This window comes from Glycine max, chromosome 6, assembly GCF_000004515.6.
Source record: "Glycine max cultivar Williams 82 chromosome 6, Glycine_max_v4.0, whole genome shotgun sequence".
NCBI lineage: Eukaryota > Viridiplantae > Streptophyta > Magnoliopsida > Fabales > Fabaceae > Glycine > Glycine max.
In genome coordinates this window covers 12,585,858-12,610,951 of record NC_038242.2, presented here as the reverse complement: position 1 = coordinate 12,610,951, position 25,094 = coordinate 12,585,858, and the positions used below count along the sequence as shown (strand labels likewise).

At 31.6% G+C, this 25,094-nt stretch overlaps 1 protein-coding gene and 1 pseudogene across 2 annotated transcripts; both read left to right on the top strand.

The window, feature by feature from the left end:
• The first annotated feature begins 8,180 nt into the window (after positions 1 to 8,180).
• On the top strand, positions 8,181 to 13,266 carry LOC100816834 (gibberellin 20 oxidase 2). Of its 2 annotated transcripts, none has more exons than XM_041016516.1 (3): positions 8,181 to 8,801; positions 10,256 to 10,563; positions 12,563 to 12,854. In XM_041016516.1, exons 1-3 carry the CDS (start codon positions 8,212 to 8,214, stop codon positions 12,703 to 12,705), a joined length of 1,041 nt encoding a protein of 346 aa, XP_040872450.1. In that variant the 5' UTR covers positions 8,181 to 8,211; the 3' UTR covers positions 12,706 to 12,854. The 2 variants fall into 2 exon arrangements, with proteins under 2 accessions (XP_040872450.1, XP_040872449.1); XM_041016515.1 differs by having other exon boundaries at positions 8,194 to 8,801; positions 10,256 to 10,577; positions 12,563 to 13,266.
• A 7,334-nt stretch (positions 13,267 to 20,600) lies between these two features.
• On the top strand, positions 20,601 to 21,563 carry LOC121175056 (nuclear transcription factor Y subunit B-7-like; annotated as a pseudogene).
• Positions 21,564 to 25,094: the final 3,531 nt, after the last annotated feature.

Below are 25,094 nucleotides of genomic sequence, written 5' to 3'. Positions count from 1 at the left end.
CTTCGATTTTGGCGGTAAGAGAAGCATGGATTGTATCGATTTTGGTGTTCAAGGTGGAATTGTCCTGGGAGAGGGATTTGACTGCCTCTTCCAGCTTGTCGGTGGTGACCTGATGAGTGTGGTGCTCCGGCATGGCGGAGGGGAACGAGGCAGGTCGGACCAGTTGTTACGGTCCTAAGCTAAGAAGAAGAGGAGCAGAGATAAAGCTGGAGATAAGTCTTTTTCTGATATCCTTTATTTCCCTTTTCTTATTACATTTATAGTCTTTCAAGCTAACAGAATCCTAACGGAATCGTAACTAACTAGGTGCTAATACAGATTCGGGAATTCTAGAAAGTTCTTCAAGGCTATCGTGAGTCAGTAGCTGAATTCGTGAAGCTGCAAGTGCTGCAGGTGTCTATACAAAGTCCTGCAGGTATGCTGGTTTCTTGCGTTCTCTCTTGGGCCTGTGTTGGTCTGCTGTGATGCTAACATTTTCTATATTACTCTTATTAGATCATTTAATTCTGTAAACATTTAATTTTTTGGTAAAAATATCACATTAATATTTAATTCCTAAAAATTTTATGACTTAGGAGAAAAATGATTATAAATTTTTTTCTTGTATCAAACGTCCTAGAGTACACATTTTATGCATTGAGAATATATATGAAAAGATTTTATTATCCTATCATCTAATATTCTAATTAGATTGTATTTTGTATGATAAATTTATTAATTTTATAACTAACTCAACAGCTATATAAATGATAATTTCTAATTGCTTGATAATGTAAAAAAATTTACACTAATAATACATCCTTATTAAATTCACTTTTTAATGTTAACCAATGAAATTAAAACTTTCATTCTGATTTATTATTTGTTTTATTTTTCATGCCATACAAATATTTATTTTTACTCTTGTAATATAAATTAAAATACACAACTTGTAAGACTCTCACTTTCTCATTTAATCATTGTCAATATTTTTTTTCTTCTCTTATTTAAATATGCATTTGATACACTACTCTCACAATTAGTTTAAAAAAATCTCTTTAGACAACATAAAACTATACCTTTTTTAATATTTATTTATATATTTGTTCTTCTTAATTGCCTATCTCTTTTAATTTATCATATTTCATTTCTTTTTCTTTTAATGGTTTCTAGAAGCAATTTAACAGTTAAAAAATAATTTTATAGTACAATTTAAATTATTTATTGTAAATAAAAATATAATATATATTTAAAGAAACTTATTATTATAAATTTTAATTATAATATAGTTTGTATATTTCAAAATATTTATGTATTATAAATTTTAATTATAGAAATATAAACATATATTCTCTATAATGTGTATTTATATGAAAATTAAAATACTAGTTTTCTAAAAAAATTAAAATGAAAAGTTATCCCTCGTTCATGTTAAAAAGTAGTAATATAAGAAGAAGAAAAACGGAGATAATATATTTTATCCCATGACCAAACATAAACTATATTCCCTCACTCATGTCTCGAATAAAAAACATTGGGTTGATTTTAAATATAGACGAATCTCAATTTATTTTATTTTATTTAATTGACCTTATTTAATATAGACCATTTATAAAACACCTTTATTTAATATCAGTTTTATTTTTAATGATTCTTTTTTATTTTTATATTACGTTCCAATGAATAATAGTTTAGGAAAATAATTTACTACCCCATCCTTAAATATAAGACACTTTTAATTAATTTATACTCTTTCAAAAAGTTGATTAATTTGTTTATTAACATTAAATTTACTAGTAATTTATATTATTTTTTTAAAATTATCCTTAAAATTATTAGGACTCGTCATCTCTCTCTTTCTACTTAATTACTACCTTTTCCATAATTAATTAATTAATGTGTGTTAATGTTCTTCTCCAATCCTTATAAGAAAGTGGAAGCATTTATCTTTTTAATTTATATAATTTGTTGTAAAATAATTAAGGGTATTTTGGTCAAAAGATAATTTAAAAATAATCTTAAAAAAAGACAAACAAATTTGAAAAAAAAAATCTTATATTTAAAGATAGTTGTAATGTTTTTAATTGGAATTTATACAATTGAATGATGCCAACTAACTTTCTTATTTAGTTAGCTTGATTTTTTTTGGTGGGTCTCAGCACATAAATGTTTTTAATTTATTGAGTTAAAGACTAATTTTATTTGCGATACGTGACTATTGTTAACTTAAATAAATCTTTTGCATATGATAAAAATCAAACACGAATTTTCCTATTAAATAAATAATTTTTCTCATGTAAACTTAACATAACTTTACAATACTACGTCAATCTTATATCTAAGACCAAAGAAAACATATATTAATGATTTGAAAAATAATATTTACATTTTTATATCTATACTTTTTTTTTTGTATTGAAGAGAGCATTAAAGTCCCGAGAAAACCAGATCACACCGGAACAAATATGTAGGATGAAACTCCCACCATATCATGCAACAAAGTAAACTAATATTTAATTATTTATAAGATAAGCTAGTGTAGGTTGATAACATACTTTTCAATATTTACGGACATGCTCAATCAACTTTTCGTCATACTTTATTTATTTCTTTATTAAACTCCAGTAGTTAAGATCTTTTTTTTCTTATAGATCGAAAGGTTAACAAAAAAAATTACATACTTTACATTTTTTATGATTGAAATAGAATTTAAATATTTAAGTTTATATGTTACTTACTTTAGTTAGTGAGTGTAATAATTTGTCTTTTTTTAAAAAAAAAAATCCTTTATCCTAAATAAATAAAAAATTGAGTCAAAGCAACTCGTCCAAGTTTAATAAAATGAGCCGTGAGTTAGGTTTGACTCAAAAACCCATACTTACATAATAATTTGTCATAGGAGAAGAGTATAAAATATACATAAACTTTTATCTCATTATAAACTACCCTCATAATTTTAAATTCATAAATAATCATGCAAGCGTTCTTTTTCTCTCTTTATATATATATATAATATTTCATTTTAAAATATTTAGATTCATAACTGCATTCCAATAAATGTCAGTACCATCGATTCAATTTTGATTTCCATTTATATACATAGGAATGTTTAAAATAAAAAGAGTTATGACCTAGAGGATTAATTAACCTATTTTGAGTTATTTATCTTAATTGGTCTTTACAATAATACGATAACCAATTCATATATATTTTGTTTTAATAATATAATTTTAAGTAACTCTTAAATTATTTTTTTAAAATAATCTAAAAATAATAAGAAAATAGTTTTTTTTACTCATAACCAATCTAATATAACATGTAAATTGCTTCCAATAATAAAAAATAAAACAATGATATATAAAAATAAACAACTCATTAAACAATAAACATGAAAAATATTCTTATGAGTCTTGATTTATTAATTAAAAAAAGGCCCATGTGACAGGACAGACTCTAGTCTAGCATCAAAGTAGTTAGCAGTTCAATCCGGATAAATCGCTGCAACCACAATTAGTCATAAAGACCCAACTAGAAAAAAAACAATGAGAAACCAAAACAAAACAGAGTATGCTCCGCTGCACGGTGAAATTGGTACCTCTGTCTTGCAATTTCTGATGAGAAAGAAGACAGGACCGAAGCAATTAACGGGCGTCCACTCGTCTCAGTTGTTGGCTCATTTCTAAACATTCATAATGTCACCAAAAACAAAAATATTCTAAACATTCATTTGGAAAGTTTGAGTTAAGTTATGTGAGTTAATTAAGATCAAAGTATGTCTTAAAGTTCAACCAATGCTTATTAAAATACTTCGAGGTTGTTCACCAACAAAGTTTCCAAATTAATTACGAATTCCAACTTATGTCATGATAGAATATGAGTTCCATTCATATAAAATAGACCAACCTTTGTAGGCAATATAGTAAATCTTATGTATACACATGTAAAAATTAATTACACCATATATATCATTCACGGAAGACTATTATATTCAAGCTAGTAGGATTATTATAAACAGTAAAAATTTTCTCCACATATTTAATACAACTACATACTAAGACTTAAACATAAAATTATTGATTAAGTTTGAATAATTTGACGTCAATTAATCCACGCACTTGATGATACACATTTTGTTTTATGAATTAACAATACAAGTACGTGTAGTGAAAGTATTTTTTAACCTACTATTTAATCATAGATTATTATAGATAACAAATTTATTAACATTTATAATAAATATTTTAAAATTTATAAAAACAATTAATTGATTGTATAAAAGTATTTTAAAAAATTTAAATTATTGTTTAATTTAAAAAGAAAATAATGGTCACAATTTTAATAATTTTTTTTATCATTCTGTTGTCTTTAAAAATGTTAATTCAATGACCTCGTAATTAATTCATTTTTTCAAAAGAACATATTATTTTAAGAAATAAATTTATAATAAAGAGTTTGTTAAAAAAATAGGATTTACTATTTTTTGTCATAATTTTTTTGGATTTTTTTTTGCGCCTAATCTAAATTTTGACTTATTAAAGTCTTTTAACTTTTTATTAGATATCTCTTTTAATCCTTATTATCAGATAATAACAGATAATGAAATAACATGTTATCAACTTAGTGAATAGTGATTTATCACATCATTAAATAATATGATGAGATAGTTATGTATAATTTTGTACCTTTAACCTTTCTATCAACTAGTTTAATATCATTAATTATTTTGAATAAATAAGAAATAAATACATAGTTTATAACAATTATATGTGATTACCCATTAGACTTATTAATATTAATAACAGTGACAAATTATTAAACCAACATTATTATTATTTCATCAATTAATATTATTACTTAATATAAAAACTAAAAGTAGTACAAAAATTTAAAAGAAAACTTTGACCGTAAAAAATTTAGATCAGAAATTAAAAGCATAAATTCAAAAAGTTTAGAAAAAAAAAAATAGTACACTCTAAAAGTATATTTTTTAAGACTGCATTGACTTGGGAAAGAGAATCCCCACAAGTAAGGAAAAAGAACCCCTGCAGTTCAAAGTGTTGCTCAAATAAATGAGGTCTTATGCTTAAATTGTGACAAAATTATAGTAGTAATTTAATTTTCATGCTTGTTGGGAATCGGGATTGTGTGCAGTTGTTAACAACCCAAATTCATGACCTAGCATTCCTGTTTAGAAAGTATTCTTTCGGTACACTAAACTTTAGGGAAGGTAACCTCGGTTCAATGAATCATCATTAATCATGTTTAGGGGTGGAAACATTGTACCATGCTTTTAACTGACATAAATTAAGATTAGATATATATTTTTTATTGCTAGATTGAATATTTCTTTAATCTTTATAAGTATGATTTCTTTTGTTACACTTAATATATGTATGATTTAATTTAGTTTTAGTTGTTTAAATTTATTTTATTAGTTCTTATTTTTATAAAATTTTGAAATTCTTAAAATAGTCTCATCTCATAATTTATTAATGATGTCGTGTATTACGTCACATACTTTAAAAATTTTAAAATTTCTTATTTAGCTTATCTCATAATTTATATTAAATATATTTTTATTCTCTATAATTTAATTGTTTTTGCATTTTCGTCTTTGTAAATTTTATTGTTGTTTTAATCGTTGTAAAATATGTTTATTTTGTTTTTTCATTCTTAAAATACTTTAAATAACGCTTTAAACAATAAAAAATATTTTGAATAATGAAAAAAATTTATTCTAAAATACTTTAAAGATAAAAAAAAAATTTACAAAAAAAAAATTATAAAGAAAAAAAAGAAAACCCCTGAATGACAAGAAAAAAAGAGGATATTTGAACCTTTATAAAAATAGTCTTATCTCATATATTGTGACTAATATGTTACATCTATTAACACAATGTGGTATGACTGTAAGATAGCCAAGTCCTCATTTTTTAGGTTAGATAACCATGTAGTTAGGAATTGCCAAGATGTGTTTTTCTTTTTCAAGATATATGTTATTTTAGTACATCATTATTCGTAATAAAAGTTTTGATATATAAAAATAAATAATAATTTTATTAAAAGAATAAAATCAAATTAATTATATTTACGAGAATTAAGAAGTATTTAAAATTTAAAACTATAAATCATGCCGTCAAAAACAAAAACTATAAATCATAATAGTCCATTAATCTAAACCTATAATAATAATAATAATAATAATAATAATCCATTAAATTAATGAGATTATTGACATTGAAAATCAACCGTAAGACTTTCAAATAAATTGCTTTGATTTTTATTATTAGGAAATACTACTATTATATACTGTGTATTTTGATATATATTTTAATTGATTGTCACCATCTATATTTAGTTGTAGATCTTATAATTAGGTTGTTGTATTACTATAATTAGGCATTAGATTTATGTATATAATTTGCTAATTTATATTTTCTAGAATTAGGCTGACTTGATTTAATTAGTTTGTATAATTATCTTAATTTTTAAAGTATTTTTACTTCCTTAATTAAGTGGAATGAGATCTATATATGTAATTTTTTAAAAATAAAAATTAAGATACGATTTAAATATTCTTCTTCCTTCACATTTGATTATGTCATGGTATTAGAGTCATGACTACTGAAGCTAAAGTCGAAGAGCTGATTGGCTTTGTGGTCTAGGTTGGATTAAGGCTTCCAAGATCGAAAGGAAAATAATTGTGATTATTATTCTATGAAGTAGATAATTGTTTAAGTTTTACCTCACTTAATGGATTACGGGCATGAGTGCTTCTCATCAAATGACAAATAGATTGGAGCATTTGATTGATGTTCAATACATGGTGTCTTGTGAGAGATTTCCTAATAGGAAATAAGCCAAAGCCACAAAGGATGAAGAATCTTGCTTAGTGATTTTGTTTTGGGTGTGAAGTATTTTTTGATTTTATTAATGACTAATTTTTGTTTAGAAAATCAGAATAGTCACTGAATCATATCTTTTTATCTAAATGTTTGAATTCAAAATCATGTATAAAGGATTTGAGTTTAATACTATTCAAATCAATCACATGTTAGTACTTAATGAAAATTTGAAGTTGTTTAATTTTCTTTACCTGCCATGTTTAACTTTCAATTTGAAATGCTTGCATCAATGAGGAGATGGTGGTGTAAATGATATTTTGATATTGAGCCGGTTTGTTTAAATTTATTTGTTTTAAAAATTATTTTAATAAAATAAATATTTTTTAATGTGTTTATCTAAACTGTTTTTATTTAAAAAATTAATTTCCAGCTTATTTTAAGAAACAAATCCCATTTCTTCTTAAAAAACACATATATAAAAAATATTTATTTTAAAGTTATTTATATATAAATTTAAATAAACTCATCGAATTGTAAAAAAAAAAAACACAAAATTTAAAAAAGAACAAAGTTTCATGTACTTGAATCCATTTCAAGATAGGGAAATATAATTTACTCTTATTTTTATAAGTTCATTTGCATTTCTGAAAACTAGACTGATTTAATTTGTACAATATTTACTACTCCCTTTTTATTTCTTTAATTAGGTGAGATAAAATACATGTATGCTATCTTTCTAACAACAACAAAAAGTCAAAGTATATTCAAATATTCTTCTCTTCAAATTTGATTCTGTCAATATATCCTCAACTTTTTGTGTGTGTGACTATCAATAGTCAGTAAATTCTTGATGATTACCGATAAGCTGGTGAATATTTCATATCTAAAAAAAATTCCTGATCATTTATTACCTGTTTTTAAAATTTAATAAACTTATAAATTATTGTAAAATAATAAATAGCTAATAACTACTACTGTACAACTCACTTAAAACTTATAAATTTTATTATAAAATAATAAATAGATAGTATAGGAGTACCATAATATTTCCTATGAACTAAAAAAAACGTAATGAATAAAACACACACCATAATGTCTCCTATATATTGCTCTTGAACCCAAAAAGGGGGCGAGTATCCTTTAAATCTTTAACTATTGACCCAATGTTGTTTGTAACTTCCTTTATGATCAGACTTTGACATGCCTTGTGTTGAATATGATCTTATTATACTAATAAAATTAAGCTGTGCATTTAAACAAAAAACTTTAATTATTGACAATTGTATTATCACTCTTAAGTTATAAAGCTTTTTAATTATTTCTTAGTTTGATTTCCAGCACTATCCTTCCCTACTAGCTAGCTATATATAGAGAGCACCTTCTCCTTATGCCATATGCAAAAATGTCTCCTCCCCTAATGGAATTAAGTGCTTCCACTCTAGTACTTTACCCTGCATCACAGCCACCACAAGAGCCTAAAAATGAGAACAATGGGGGCATAGTTTTTGACTCAAAAAATTTGCAGCAAATGCAAGGGGAAATGCCCAAAGAGTTCCTTTGGCCTTCTAGGGACTTGGTTGACACCACCCAAGAGGAGCTAAAGGAACCCCTTGTGGACCTAGCAATCTTTAAGAATGGTGACGAGAAAGCTATTTCCAATGCAGCAGAGCTTGTGAGAAAAGCATGCTTGAAGCATGGGTTTTTCCAAGTGATAAACCATGGTGTGGACCCAGATCTCATTGATGCTGCATATCATGAAATTGACTCCATTTTTAAGCTCCCATTGAGCAAAAAGATGGGTGCTAAGAGAAAACCTGGTGGTGTCTCAGGGTACTCTGGTGCTCATGCAGATCGTTATTCGTCCAAGTTGCCATGGAAAGAGACGTTTTCTTTCCTCTATGATCACCAAAGCTTCTCCAACTCCCAGATTGTTGACTACTTCAAGTCTGTGTTAGGGGAGGATCTTCAACACACAGGGTAAGATCATCATCCACATTCAATTGATTTGGTGATTTCTTCATTATAGATTATTACTAGCATACACTTTCTAACACTTTTTTTTTTTTATATATATTTATGATTGATTAAGAATTTATTAAAACTTATAAAATTAAAAGAAAAAATCATTAAATAAATAATAAAGACACAAAAGAATTATAATTTTTAATAAATATCTAAGGATGGACGTATTATTATTAGAAAAACTAATAAATATTCTTTACCACTAACATATAACAAAAATTTAAATATCTTTTCAGTTTGTAATTTTTTTATTTTAATTCTTATAAATTATGTTTGTTTTGTTCTTATAATATTTTTAGATATTATTTTTTTTACTCTAAGTGTTATCTAAAATAAGAATTAAAAATAAAATAAATATAATTTGCAAAGAGTAAAAATAAAAAAAATAATTATTTTGCAAAGAGTAAAAGTCACTAGACTAAAAAAAGTATTTAAACCTCAAAAACAACTTATTAATAACACTTTTTTTCTACACGCTACATGACAAATTTCGTTTTTGTCACATTAACTTCTACTTGACCCACTGTGTTGTTAAACAAATTATTTTATTGAAAAACAAAAAAAAGAAAGAACTGTTACAACTGCTCGGTTGAGATTATCCTGGACAAGATTGCCAAGCCACCTGTGCTGCACGCATATCCATCTCAAAACGGACAATGTCTGCATATCAATTATCATCACATACCCATATTGAATGCCAATACTTCAAACCTATTTTTTTTTTAAAGTTTTTTTTTTTTGTGAAAAATGATAAGTCATATAACAAAATAAAAAAAAATTATTTATGATAGTTACGTTATTTAGTTATTGTTATGATATTTTTATATTTTAGAAAAAAACTTATTTATTTTTAGGATTTTATTATTTTTAAGAAACTTTTATTTGATTAAGATTACTGTAAAGTATTCAATAGTTTATATAAATATTATTATATTTTTTTAAGAGACGGGATCACTAGGCATCAAGTATCAAATTCCATAAAATCACATTTTAAATCATTTGTTTATATATAGATATTGAGTTTTATCAATCTAACTTCTAATCTATATTATCATATTCTTATTTCATTTTTCTAAAATTGTACTAAATATTTTTGTGTCGTATTTAATGTTTAGTTTTATATATAGCAATACAACCAAGCAAGCCACACCATCTTATCTTTCCTTACGGTCAGTAAAAACAAGAGTTTATTAGGACAATAGGACCCAACTGTACCCTTTGAGACATAGCCCAGACAAGAGCATATTTCAGCGAGGACAACTTGGTTGATGTACAACAATTATTAATGTTCCACAATGAACATAATCAGCCAATAGAGACAGTAATAATCAAAAGTTTCTTCCTTAATTGACATGGCTTTTCTTTTTCTGTTCTAATTGGAATTATCTATCTTCTTCTTTTTCTAATAGGAGGGTATATCAAAAGTACTGCGAGGCAATGAAGGATTTATCTTTAGTAATTATGGAGCTATTGGGTATTAGTTTGGGTGTGGATCGTGAGCATTATCGAAGATTTTTTCAAGATGGTGACTCAATAATGAGGTGCAACTATTATCCACCTTGCAACAGAGCGAACCTCACCTTAGGCACTGGCCCTCACACTGATCCAACCTCACTAACCATTCTTCATCAAGACCAAGTTGGAGGTTTAGAAGTTTTTGTAGATAACAAATGGCTCGCTGTTCGCCCTCGATCTGAAGCCTTAGTCATAAACATAGGTGATACTTTCATGGTATGCAAACTATACTATACTATATTATTTTCTTTTTTTGATATCTATATATAATGATGCCACATATCATCTAACTCCTTTGATCTTTTGTTCATCATAATTAAAGAGCCAATCTTACCCTAAGGTTATCATTACATTGACGCATGGAAACTTTTTCATAAATAGTACCTATAGCATGCAATAAAAGACATGATTTTTTTTATATAATTAATATTTGGCTTTACCTGTAACACCGTTTGGAGTTTCGACTTTTAAAAAATAAAACTGAATTTGATTTGAGTCAGAAGCAAATTGTCATATGAAATTTATTTTAAAAACCTAATTTAAAATGAGTTTACAAAATTCTGTTTTGAAAATATTATGTATAAATAAACTTTACTATATTAATTGATGGTTAAATTACTCATTTCACCCTATAGTTTTTCTTACCATTTTAGTTTTTATAGTTTGAAAGTGATTTTTTTTAGTCTCTATAATTTATATTTTAATTATCTTTTAATCTGTAAAATTTAAAAATGTTCTTTTTAGTCTTTATAGTTTGTATTTTAATTCTCTTTTAGTTCCTATAGTTTAAAAGTGACATTTTTTAGTTCATATAATTTGTATATTAATTATCTTTTAGTCTTTACTAAAAAATATATAAAAATAATTAGTTACAAATTAGTTATAAATTATCAACTATTTTTTTATTATAAATTATCTTGCGATAAATTAATTACAAATTACTTGCTAATATTTTTATAATTAATTGTAGTTGGTAATATTATTCATATTTTGATGGTAAGGACTAAAAGAGAATTAAAATATAAAATATAGAGACTAAAAAGATCACTTTCAAACCATAGGAACTAATAGGAAATTGAAATACAAATTATAAGGACTAAAAAAAACACTTTCAAACTGAGGAACTAAAAGAGAATTAAAATATAAACGATAGGGACTAAAAAAATCACTTTCAAGACTAAAAAAATAAAAATCATAAAATTATAGGGACTAAATGAATAATTTAACCTTAATTCATTTACAATAATATGATTGTTCTCTTTATAAGTAATAGATAAAATAAATAAAATGGTTAACTAATAATATAGATTCATCAAAATGATCAAAATTAAAATAAATTTGAATCTATTTAAATTTGACTAAATTTAAGTAAATATACATTTACAAAAGTAATATAATAAATGTTTCAAAATTAAGATAATCAACTTGTCTGTACGTGCATATCATAGTTTATTCTAACTAAAATAACATTAACTTGTACTAATAATGACTAGTGTCAATAAAAATGAATTATGATTTCATATTGTTAAAACAAAAAAAAAGGTGACATTTAGTTCTTTTGAAATTACTTAATTTTAGAAGTAATATCATTCAAACTCTTTGCAATAAATAAACTAATTTTATTTAAACTTCTTACTTTCAATGAAGTCGTATCATTATGCTGTGTTTATTAATTGTAGCTATAATCTTTTGTCACTTGACCGGAACAGTCCAACCATTAATGGCTTAAGGCTTCAAAATTCATTTGTTTATTTATTTTGTTTTTACTATCCGTAACATTGCTTGACCCATCATTTTTGTAAATCATGATCTGAGTTTATGTGATAGGAGGACTAAATCTCTACTTTGCAGTTAATAAGCTTAGATTAACTTGTTTCTGTAAAAAAAGAAACTTAGATTAACTTATAAAACTAATTAGCTCATCTTTATATATAATATCCTAATTAATATGTTTAGCAGGAGGTTTAGATTTTGTTTTTGCCTAAGGCCCCAAAAGTTATTTATAACAGCTCTCGTACACTACTTAATGAATTGAGTTAAATTTCTTTGTTGCCTGATTTAAATATATACTGTTTTTTTATACCGATTGTAATAAGAAAAAGAAAATACAGAACATTCACAGGCTTTATGTCTGAAAATTGAAAGTATTTTGATTTGGGGTAGATACATAGATGAATTGATTGGGGGTGTTGGTGTGTTAGGCATTGTCAAATGGGAGATACAAGAGTTGTCTACACAGGGCATTGGTGAACACATACAGGGAGAGAAGGTCCCTTGTTTATTTTGTGTGTCCAAGAGAAGACAAAATAGTGAGGCCCCCAGACAATTTGTTATGCAGAAATGAGGAAAGGAAGTACCCTGATTTCACATGGTCCAATTTGTTTGAATTCACACAGAAGCACTATAGGGCTGATGTTGCTACCCTCCAAAGCTTCATTGAGTGGCAGCAATGCTCTAATTCCAACCCTTCCAACTTCTAGTTTACTTTATTTACCCTTTGGCTGCTTATTATTATTGCTTTTGCCTGTGCCTGGCTGCCTAATGTCACCACTACTACTACTCCCTTTGGCTAATCATTATTCATTTTCCTTTTCTTTTGAAATACCCTGTACGGAGTTTGAGTACAGCTCATCCTGCACTTACAAACCACATAGTGATATCATGTACGGTCGTATTTGAATCAAGTTCCATTTTCTGTTATCTGTCAATATCAATATTATGTGTAATGTGTGTTTTGTTTTCACCCGGGGCCAGACCAGAAAAAAAATGGTTTAATATGATTGAATTACTTAAGTGTTATAAGGTGATGTAATTCCCATGAATGTAATATTATCAGGCATATTACCAGACATGGTATTCCAAGAAATGTAATTTTCATGAATGTAATATTAAACCTTGAAACAAACACCTCCTAAGTAACGTTGATTTACAAGTTACAAAATACTTTTTAAGAAAACAATTTAAGATTTTTGATGATCATAATTTATAATCTTCTACAGAAAGCAAACACTGATTTTTGAACAAGCTTTCAGAGCTTAGTGTTGATGACAAAGATTATGAATATGCTTTCTTAACCCCAATAGAATAAGTCAATAAAAATAATTTCTGAATATGTAGAAACAAATCAAAAATCAAACATAACAATTCAGTGTAAAATCATGATTCTTTATCAGCAGATATAAGTTATGCAGTAAGTGCAGAAAGCTACGAGTATGCAATGATCGAGTATACAAACTTTAGAAAAAGAAATCACCAAACTCTTCTACTAGTTCACCAAAAAAATCTTTGGGTTAAGTTTAGTCCTCACACACAGTAAGATTTTCACTAACCAATAAACCAACAAAAACAAATATTTTAGTGTCTCTTCAGGATACAACAGTACAGTTGCAACAATAGGACACCAACACTGTTAGGTATATCTAACTAATATAGTAAAGGCTAAAATTACTGAGATAATATTCCTGCTTCTTTTATTGATTCATCTGGTATATATAGGCTATTACAGTACTGATATTGGTGGAAATTGGCTACAAGGCCTAGAGTAACAAAGGCGACAAAAGCAGGTATTATCCTAACAGAATGGATATATTGCAATAACTGAATCCCACTAACAGAATTCAACTAACTTGATTCCACTAATTGTCTCATGATTGTCTGATAAAGTGCAGGGAATTTCTAATGGCCATCAAACATAGTCATCTAAATGAATGGGCCTCCTAATGACTCTCCTGGGCTTGTTGCCTTCTTGGTTTGTATTGCTAACAATACCCCCCCAAAAAAAATTTGACCTCGTCCTTGAGGTCGTATGTGCTGCGTAAATCATCCCAATCTTCCCACGACGTGTCCTCTGGTGCGAGGCCCTACCATTGGACCAAAACCCTGTGTGTTGGTGGTGTCGTGGAAGTATCCGATGTCTAGTCCAAGAATGATAGAGGTGCGACAACCGAGTGGTTGTTCATTTGGAATGGAGGAAGGGTATCAGGTTGAATGGGGGGAGGACCCTGATGTTTTTTCAGGAGTGAGACATGAAACACAAGGTGAATTTTGGACCCAAGTGGAAGTTGGAGGCGGTATGCTACCAGACCTACCTTGTCGGCGATTGGGAATGGACCGTAAAACCTTTTGGATAGCTTAGAGTAGTGAGGACGAACAAAAGTTGGCCTGTATGGATGGAGTTTGACATAGACAAGGTCCCTAACATTGAAAGTGATATGGCGGCGATGAAGGTCAGCATAATGTTTCATGGTAGACTGGGCTTTCTGTAGGCGTCACTGTAACTGAGTATGGAGCTCCAGTCTAGTAGCCACAAATGAAGCGGCGGCTTCCACCGGAGAAGAATCCTGTAAGTAAGATGGAAGAGAAGGGGGCAACTAGCCATAAATTACTTCAAATGGTGACACACTAGTACTGGAGTGGGTGGCGGTATTATAACTTCATTCCGCCAAAGTCTGAAAATTGGACCATAATGATTGGCGATTATGGACAAATGAGTAGAGGTATTGTTCCAGGGTCTGATTGAGGACTTTTGTTTGGCCATCTGTTTCTGGGTGATAAGCAGTGCTAAATCGGAGTTTGGTGCCACTCAGGTGAAATAACTCGCGCCAAAAAGAGCTAATGAAAATGGGATCCCTATCAGACACGATGCTTTGTGGGAATCCGTGGGAATCCGTGGAGCTTGCAGACGATGTCCATAAACAAAGTTGTGACCTTGTAAGCTAAATGGCATGGTGGCAGTGCGCCGAAGTGAGCCCCTTTGGAGAAATGGTCAACCACTACTAAAATAGAGGTGTACCATGTGAAGGTGGCAGACCGATAATGAAATCCAAGAAATGTCCTCCCAAATACCACTTGGAATGGGCAGGGATTGAAGGAGACCTGCTACTTTCTTGGTCTCGTATTTAGTTTGTTGATAGATAGAGTATTGAGAAATGAAGCGATGGACATCTTTGCGCATGCCTTCCCAGACGAAATTGGCATGTCAACGGCGAAAGGTTTTGGGAATGTCCATGTGTCCCCCCAAAAGGTGTGGAGTGGAACTCGTCCAATAACAGAGGTATGAAAGAACAATATGACGGAAGCCATAGCTTGTCGTGATAAAAGAGCAGCTCGCGACGAATGGAGTAGCCCAGATGGTCAGTGGGGCTAGTCCTTACCATGTTCCACATGTTCAAGAAGGTCGAAGATTGATGGAGTGAGGTTCGTAATTCCCCAAGGAATTTGAAAGTAGGAAGATAGAGTGTAAGGCATTGACCCTGTGGCGATATGCGTGACAGAGCGTCTACGACAGCATTACTGGAGCTAGATCGACATTCGATAGTGTAATCGTATCCTAATAGTTTGGATAGATAGGTCTGTTGCTTTGGAGTTTGGATAATCTGAGTCATTAGCTCCTTCAGGCCTTAATGATCAGTGAGGATTACAAAATGATGGTCAAGGAGGTAATGCCGTCATTTGCGCACCGCCACCGTAATGGCATGTAATTCCCTTACATATGTGGAGCTGCGTTGCAAGCGAGGGCAAAATAGCTTACTGAAAAAAGCTATTGGGTGGTGGTTCTGAGCTAGCACCGTGACCATTGCATAACCTGATGCGTCCATTTTGAGGGTGAATGGAATTGAGAAATCAGGGGGAAGTAAAATAGGGGCATGAGTCATTGCATGTTTGAGCTTATCGAAAGCTTCCTGGGATTCAGATGTCCATACGAATTGGTCCTTGCAAAACAATTTGGTTAATGGTGCCGCCATGAGGGCATAGTGATGAACAAAACATCTGTAGAAGCCGGCGAGGCCCAAAAAACCACGCAGATCAGTGGTAGAGGTTGGGGTAGGCTAGTCAACTATGGCGCTAATTTTCAAAGGATCAGGAGTGACCCCTTCTGCAGAAACTATGTGGCCCAAGTATTGCAATGTTTGTTTGGCAAACAAACATTTGGATTTGAGGAGGTGAAAGGATCCTCTAGAAAGAACAGAAAAGACCTCCTCGAGGTGAAGCAAGTGTTGATGGAAGGATGCACTGTATATGAGGATGTCGTCAAACAAAACGGCAAAAAATTTGTGTAAGAATGGTTTGAACAATTCGTTCATGGTGGCCTGAAAAGTTGCTAGCACGTTGCACATTTTGAAAGGCATTACACAATATTCGTAATGGCCTTGGTGTGTTCTAAACGCGGTTTTCGGGATATCCTCCTATGCCATTCGTATTTGGTGGAAGCCCTGTCGAAGGTCCAATTTCGAGAACCATGACGTTGCACCAAGTTCGTCAAGAAGCTCATTGATGGTTGGCATCGAAAACCTATCTTTGATAATGATGGTGTTGAGGGCTCTGTAGTACACACAACAACGCCAACTGTCGTCCTTCTTTTTGACCAATAAAACCGACGAAGAAAAAGGGTTGTGGCTAAGTTGAATAAACCTGGCGTCAAGCATGGCTTGGACCTGATTCTCCAGTTCAGTCTTTTGGCTATAGGGGTAACGGTAAGATTTGACATTAATGGGGTTGGAGTTGGGTGGTAGGTGAATATGGTGGGAGATTGAACGAGGGGGTGGTAGTTGTGTGGCTTCGGTGAAGAGATATGTGTATCGCGTGATGAGGTTAGTGATTTTAGGTGGTTCAGGTAATTGGTCAAGGTTGAGGGTAGGGGATGAAGTGTGGTTATTGTTTGTGGTTGTTGTTGGGGTCAATTGAAACAAGGCCGAGAGAGTTTGAGTCAATGATAACTATGAAATTTGAGTTAATTTGATAGTCAATTTTGGCTAAGAATGATTGCAATTTCTTTACTTTATTGTTTTTTTTAATGAAATAATAAAGAAATTAATATCTTTGCAGTTTTTGATTAGCAGAATTTAAAACAAGAAGATTTCAAGTGCTTTGAAGGAAAATTGATGCAAAAACTTGAAGAAAAAGTTGAAGATTAGGACAACTCGCTTAGCGCGTAAGACAGGTCTAGCGCATCTCTTCACTTAGCGTGAAGAAGGCCCACGAAGAAGCCCAAAGGCGCGCTTAATGCGAAAGCCCATGCTAAGCGCGAAGTCAATGTGAAAAGTAAGCTTTCTTAGTCCTATAAAAGGAGTAAGAAGTAAAAGGGAAAAACACAACTTACACACCGGGACAACACTATCCCGGAGACTTAGAGCTCTCTAATGAATACATCCTAAACCTGAGCATCTCTAATAGGGGAAACCATCTATCTATGTCCATTATCCCTTTTTCTTCCTCAATCCATGCCTCTTCTTCTATCCACATCAACCCCTAAAGTATAAAGTCTCTCATGGTAATGAGAGACTAAAACCCCTTAGTTAGGACCTGGCAGGCCTAAAAAGTCAAAAGATGTATTGTATATTTCATATCTATCAATACAAACAGGTGTTTTCTTTCCTATTATCCTTTCTTATTTTAATTTCATGTATCATTCATCTTTGCATCATCTTTAGGGGTTAGGCACTCAAAAGAGGGTAATCCTTAGTAAAAATACAAGGAAGGTCTTATATGCATAAGTTTTAGGGATTAGTCGCTTGAAAGAGAGTAATTTCTAATAGAACTCAAAGGAAGGGGTATCTTAATATCATTACTAGACATAAAGTGATTGCATTATGTCCATGCATCAAAGCAAACATCTAGAATTAGAACTTCATGCATTTTATCTGTCGAGTCTTTGCAAAAACATTTGGGAGATAGATAGGTAAGATAAGTTTGTCATCGTGAGACATCAGAGACAAGTATTCTAATAAATGTGGGTAGGAAAAGTTCACCAAATTAATAAGAAAAATCTAAAATAATACATCTTAAGCAAATAAGACATGATAGGTCCCAACATTGTCACATTTCACATTAATCTTTTTTTTTTCTCATTATCTTTTACTTTTACTTTTCTTATTTTATCTTATACATTTCTTATCTTTTTAATTTTTATCTTATCTCCTAATCTTTTATTTTAAATTTCTTATCCTTCCTCTCTCTTAGTTTCTTTAAATTTTACATTTAAATTTCTTATCTCTTGCTTGTAAATTGGATTTGCATCAATCTAAATACAAACAAAGTCCCTGTGGATTCGACACTTGGACTTTCGAGTACTTTACTACTTGTGACAAATTGGTGCACTTGCCAACGAGTTACCAGTTTGAAACATGCGCTTCAACTGATGGGCTGAAGCTGGGCCAGGACGCAAAGGAATATCAGCGACTAATTGGACAAGGTCGCCCAAATGGGTAAAAGTCATTGAAAGGGTTGTGTAGTCCGTGGTTACCGGACCCAATTGCTTGAGCTAGTGTACTCCAAGCACAATATTGGCGTCGCTTAACGGTAGGGCATACAGGTCCACAGTGAACGAATAGCTTTGGATAGTTATCGACACCTGTGCATAATATTGAGTGTATTCCATGATGCCCCCGTTGCCAACTATGAAGTGGAGAGGAGCTATGGGGGTGAGAGTCAAGGGAAGAAACTTCACGACCCTACTTTGGATGAAATTGTAGGTGCTGCCATAGTCCACGAGGATGGTTAGTCGGTGATGGTGGATGATGCCATAGGCATGGAAAGTCTCTGGGGCCGACATTCCAGACATGGCATGGAGGCTAAGTTGTGGGGTGTCTTCTAATTCAGGACATGAGACTGTTTTGAGAGGAGGCGAAGGGAAATCTGAAATGGGTTGTGGGAATTGATTACTATCATCATCTGCTATGAGTAAATGCATGCGAGGTTGACATCGATGTCCTGAAACCCACCTATCCGCACAATAATAGCACAAACCATTGTCGCATCGAACTGCCATCTCCTCTGGGAAAATTCTTTTGAAAGGAATTTTGGGCAAAGGCAGAGCAGAGGATGCTTACGATGGCGGAGTGAATGAGCTTCGATAAGGGTGGCAACGGTCTGATAACTTGTCCTCTTGTAGTTTGGCGAGGGCCACAGCGTGAGATAGGGACAGGGGCTGGAAAGCCTGTACCTCGCGACGTAAGTCCGGGTTGAGACCAGGGATGTAGTAGCTGAGGAGTGAAGACGGTGCTAGCCCGACGATATGGTTCGCAAGGCGTTAAAAACTGGTGAGATATTCGTTGATAGAGCCACGTTGCTGCAATTTGAATAAAGCTCCTTGTGGGTCGTCATAGTAGGAAGTTGCAAAACGCGATTCCAATGCCTAAAGCATTGCAGACCAGGAGGTGAGGAAACCATTCCGATACATCCACTGGTACCAAGATAAAGCAGGACCTTCCGTATAGAAGGTTGTCGCAGTGAGCCTCTCTGCTTCTGGAATAAATTGATAATCGAAAAATTGTTGGATTTTGAAAATCCAATCGAGAGGGTCCTGTCCATCAAATATGGGGACGTCCAATTTCATATGGGGTTTGGTTTGGACAGGGGGTGGTGTGGGTGGTGTTTTGGGCGATGGATGAGGGATGGTAGGTGTGGCAAGTCGATCCATAATGGATTTGAGCTTGCTCTTTAACTCGGCATGGCCATGGGTGAGGGTAGCTACGTCTTCGTCTAGGAGCTCAATGGAAGCCTGACATGTGTTGTGCTCTAGCATAGTAAAATCAGTGACAAGATGCAATAACAAGAGGCAGGTCGGACCACTTTGGTATATCTAACTAATATAGTAAAGGCTAAAATTACTGAGATAATATTCCCGCTTCTTTTATTGATTCATCTGGTATATATAGGCTATTACTGATATTGGTGGAAATTGGCTACAAGGCCTAGTAACAGAGGCGACAAAAGCAGGTAAGATCCTAACAAAATGGATATATTGCAATAACTGAATCCCACTAACAAAATTCCACTAACTTGATTCCACTAATTGTCTCATGATTGTCTGATAAAGTGCAGGGAATTTCTAATGACCATCAAACATAGTCATCTAAATGAACGGGCCTCCTGACGGCTCTCCTAGGCCTGCTGCCTTCTTGTTTGTATTGCTAACAAACAAATTATTCTTTTCCAAGTTACCTCTACAAGCTATTCTCCCAAAGACAATAAAACACTTCAAGAAGGAGATAAACACTTGATACAAAATAATATTGAATTAATATTGGAACCAAAAAATTAAGAGTGAGGGGTAGTTCAAAATAATTCGGAGTCTTATTCTTGATATATAATTTTTCAATTGGTCGTTGAATAAACAATATTTTAAAGACTATAAAAGGTAATTAGCCACTCAACCCAAATTACAGCCAACAAAATTAAGGTGTATTGTATCGATTGTGAGTTCTATTATTTTAATTTGTTGGATTGGGTCGTGGCAGTTCCATGAAGTGCTCCACATCAAGATCAAGAGCGACTCGAAGGGGGTTTCGGTTTCATTGGTGGAAAATCAACGGCATCAATTTTATTCTTTTTTTAACTTTCACTTGCACTCTCCCTTATTACAAGCCTACTTTTGTGCCCCTCTTTCATTTTTATCAATACAGTCTCTACTCTCCAAAAAGCCTCACACACACACACACGTACGTACGTTGTTCCTCCAAGAGAGGCATGGAAGACGAAAGCCATAGTAATTTGCCAAGTGGAGTCATCACGGGAAGCCCTGAAAGCCCTTGCTTAAAGACATGCAACAACAACCACCACAACAAAGAACAAGATCGCTTTCTCCCTATAGCCAACGTGGGAAGAATCACGAAAAAGGCAATCCCTGGCAATGGGAAAATCTGAAAGGATGCAAAGGAAACAGTTCAAGAATGTGTGTCGGAGTTCATCAAAGGAAGCCTCTGACAAATGCTGAAGGGAAAAGAGAAAGACCGTCAATGGGGATGACATCATTTGGGCCATCACTACCTTAGGATTTGAGGATTATGTTGACCCTTTAAAAACCTATCTCCTCAAATATAAAGAGAGAAGGATAAAAGCTTAATATTGCCAAGCAACAACGTTCTGAACAAAGTCTACATCAACATCAGCAACACCAACATCCCCACCAAGACCAAATTAACAATCTACCTTTAAGTATTGTATATTCCTCACAAAACCTCATTTCTCAGCTTCCTTATGTAGCCACGGATCAGCTATTTTCCCTTCCATTCTCCCCAAATTCAATTCAGAAACAGTTACAGCCACAACACCAGCAGATTGATTCGGTGGGGCTACGGTAAGAGATCGAATAATTAATTAAGACCAGGATTTTATATATATATATGCTGAGCCAATTTTTCATCTTTCACTGATGCCAATTTTATACGTACTTAAACAGTTATATGCGGGTATATGAAAATAACGCAAAGTTTGTTACACACACATACATCATAAGATTTGAGGTAATGTTTCAAGGCGAATGCTTAAGAGTTTTGGGTTTCTATTCGTTTAATAACATATATACGTATCTGGCTTCTGGTCATCTATCTTTGTTTTGTCTTTTTTATATAGGTGATCATTGATTCATTAGATGTATATGGGAACATTGTAATTATGGATACAAATAAAAAAAATCAACTTTTTTTTTACTAAAAAAAGAAAAATCAACTTGAGAAACAAAAACTATCAACAAGGTGAGACATCAGACATGATTGATCAAATAAGCTTATTTCTTCAGCATGTGATCAAGATTCAATCTGTGATCTTATTAAAAAAATATTTGTTAGAAGAAATCAATTTCTTAAATGAATATCAATATCTTGGCTCCCAATGAAAGAATATGAGTTCACTTAAAAATTTAATACAGTGACATCTCTTGCAAAAATGACCTAATCTTATGTACAAGTCTAAGACAAGTAAAAATTGGGCGGGAAACAAAATTTTTGGGTTTATTAATCTCTATATCAAATGATGCCACGTGTCCTAATTTAGGGCATTATTTTATATTATAATAAATAGAATAGAAGTCACTCTAGTGAGTCTAGTCATAAAAGTAATACACCAAAAATCTGTAGTAATACTAGCCATTACAAATTCAAAAAGTAGTGTGTCCATAACTTTCTAATAGCTATATTTACAAATTAAAACTTGACAATATATTTTTTTCACACTATCTCCTATTATAGAATTTCCTTAATAAATTTGATGTTCTCTCCAAAATTCCTGCTAACAAAATTGAAAACAATACAAACAATTAGAAATAATAACAATGTTAATGGAAGAATGTTTGAGTATAGATAAACTTTTTTTTTATCAATAACATAAACTTTGTTTAAATATAAAAACAAAATATGAAAGAAAAGAAAAACACTTGAAAAGTGAGGTATAAAAGCAATTGCAGGAGACTAAAAATAAAAAATATCAGACAATGATAGATAAACTGAAAATGGTATGAAAATTAGTATCAATTATTAACTAACATGTAATGAATAGTGATTTATATCTATCAAAGCAAAACAGAACTGTGAAGCTGTAGAGATAGGTTACTCACCGAGTTTCAAGCTGTCTTGCTATTGCTATCGAAGTCGTAAAGCTGAAATACACAGAGCACGTGAAAAAGTTGGAAGGTTATCTTACAATAATTAATGAAATTAAGTAAAATGAAGAAGTTAGTGATGAGAAAAGCATTCAAGAAATAAAAGCTAAAATATAAGCCTTCTTCTTTTGAATGGGAAGGCCTCTCATGACAGCTAACTGTTCTAGATCGTCACTTAACCATTTAACAGTTTTAGCCCATTGTTGTTGATCAAGGTTTGGTATCAATGCCACCTCATCTAGCACTTCTTGAATATCCTTTTCATCCAGCTTATTATTAAATATTTGTTGCAGTTGCTTCAAAGACTCAGCCACTTTTTTCATTGAAGCAACTATTTCATCTTTCTCTCTAATCTTTCTCCTTTGGGATAGTGTACCAGAGAAGTTGAGATCGTTCCTTTCTTTTTGTACCAGAACTTGATTCCTCTAAATCCAGTTTCCAATCATGGGCTGGTTCCTCAACAAAATACTCATTATAATACCATGCTGCTACACCCATAAGCATACACACAACACCAGCAGCAGCGACTATGATTTTCTTTTCTTTTATGTTTTCTCAAAGTATTTTTAGTGTCAACTATGCTAGCATCCATTTCTTCTCAATCACAGCCCGGTGAAACAATAGTTGTATTAATTATTCTTTTTTTTTAGCTGTGGCAGTGCAAATTCATTCTGAGGTAAGATGATGAGCCTTTTCTATGTTACTAAAAGAAAACTAGAGTGACCAAGATACTAAATTTAGATTACATAGATTACAGAATAAGAGAGATTAAAGTATGTGGTGCAAGAGCAATCAATCCCTCTTCTATAGTCACGGCTATAGTTACATTACAGGTTAATAGTATATAAATTTTCAAGGCAGTTAACTATGAGCCGTGGATAAATATAAGGTTCATGGTGAAAATATAAGGCAATTAACTATGAGACAGATATGCATAAGCAGAATGTACCCTTGTGTAAAAGAAAACTAAAATGACATTTTCTTGTCATGCTTCTGATCACATTTTCTAATATTTGCATATCCATTCCATCAATAATATTAGACCATAGGTATCAAAAGAAGAAAATGCCCATATGCAACGGTTTTAGACAAATTATATAAACGGGAAGGCCAGGGGTATGATTTGATTGATCCACACTGTTTATGTATGATAGAAGCAAGGAGCTGTTATTGTAATACAACACATTTTCTAATAGATAACATCTATCCAACAGCCAACAGCCACAAGAACATAATAAGGTCAATATACTTATACATAAGTGATGGAGATATAAGGTGGGTTGGATGGTTAAGGAAGAAGGAAAGAGGGGTCTGCTAATAAAACTAACATTTGCCAATAAAAGAAAACAAACAAATACAAAGTGATAGCCACATGTCAGGGTTGAACTATCCATACATGTCTACAGTCAAATGCCTTAGCATGTTACGAGATTCAACATTTGAACAGCATGAATAGAAGCTAATAACAGTTAACTACACTAATGTATATGAAGACAAAAGAATGTCTCGCCACTTGATCAATTTGAAGAATAAAAATGTGGCACTGGATGAACAAACCTAAACAACAAAAATTAATTACTTCGAAACTATATTTGAAGTTGGCTGAGCATGTGTGTCAATAGGAGCATGTTCACGGTAGTGCATTTCGCAATTGCTAAGCTTACCAAAGAAACAAAATAAACCCTAGTGTTGATCAGAGAAGAAATGCACTGAGATGAGATATAGAAAGGAACCTTGTAGGTCCAGGGGATAGAGAGCCAGGGAACAACCAGCGCGCACACGAGAGCTTTCAGTCTGTAGTTTCCAAATTCCAACTTTTGTAAATCGTCGCATAGATAAGATGATTTACATGAAAAGCTTTATAAGAAAAAAATATTTCACCTGTATTTTCTTTTTTTTTTTAATTATTTATCTTCTATTTTCATTTATTTTATTTTTCTTCGCTCTGCCAAACAAAGTATACACAAATTTAGTTCTCCATTGATTATTTACTACAAATATTTAAATTATTATTATTGCATCTTAATATTGGCAGTTTATAGTGGAATTGGGATATGGAATTATTTTAAAAGTTTAGAAATAAAAAATTTACTGAAAACTTGATAAATTTATTTAATGTCATCCAATTATAGATTAGTTTTGTTTAAATATTTAAGCATTAACTCTTGTAAAAAAAAACTTGTCGTTATTTTTATTCGATAGAAATGAGATATCGATAAGACGTTGAAAGGAATGATACGTAACTTTCAAATAAGGGTCCAATTTTTTAAGGGACTTTTCTATCCAATAACTATCAAAACTAGTCTAGCTAGCCTGTCAGTTACACTGTTTCCTGTCCATCTCACAAAAGACAGCAG

What these genes read in the sequence shown, in the direction of transcription:
- LOC100816834 (XM_041016515.1), top strand. Translation starts at nt 8,212, where the DNA reads ATGCCATATGCAAAAATGTCTCCTCCCCTAATGGAATTAAGTGCTTCC. An exon ending in GAGGATCTTCAACACACAGG is followed by an intron (nt 8,802 to 10,255) that starts GTAAGATCATCA and finishes TTTTTCTAATAG; the next exon opens with GAGGGTATATCAAAAGTACT. An exon ending in ACATAGGTGATACTTTCATG is followed by an intron (nt 10,578 to 12,562) that starts GTATGCAAACTA and finishes TTGGTGTGTTAG; the next exon opens with GCATTGTCAAATGGGAGATA.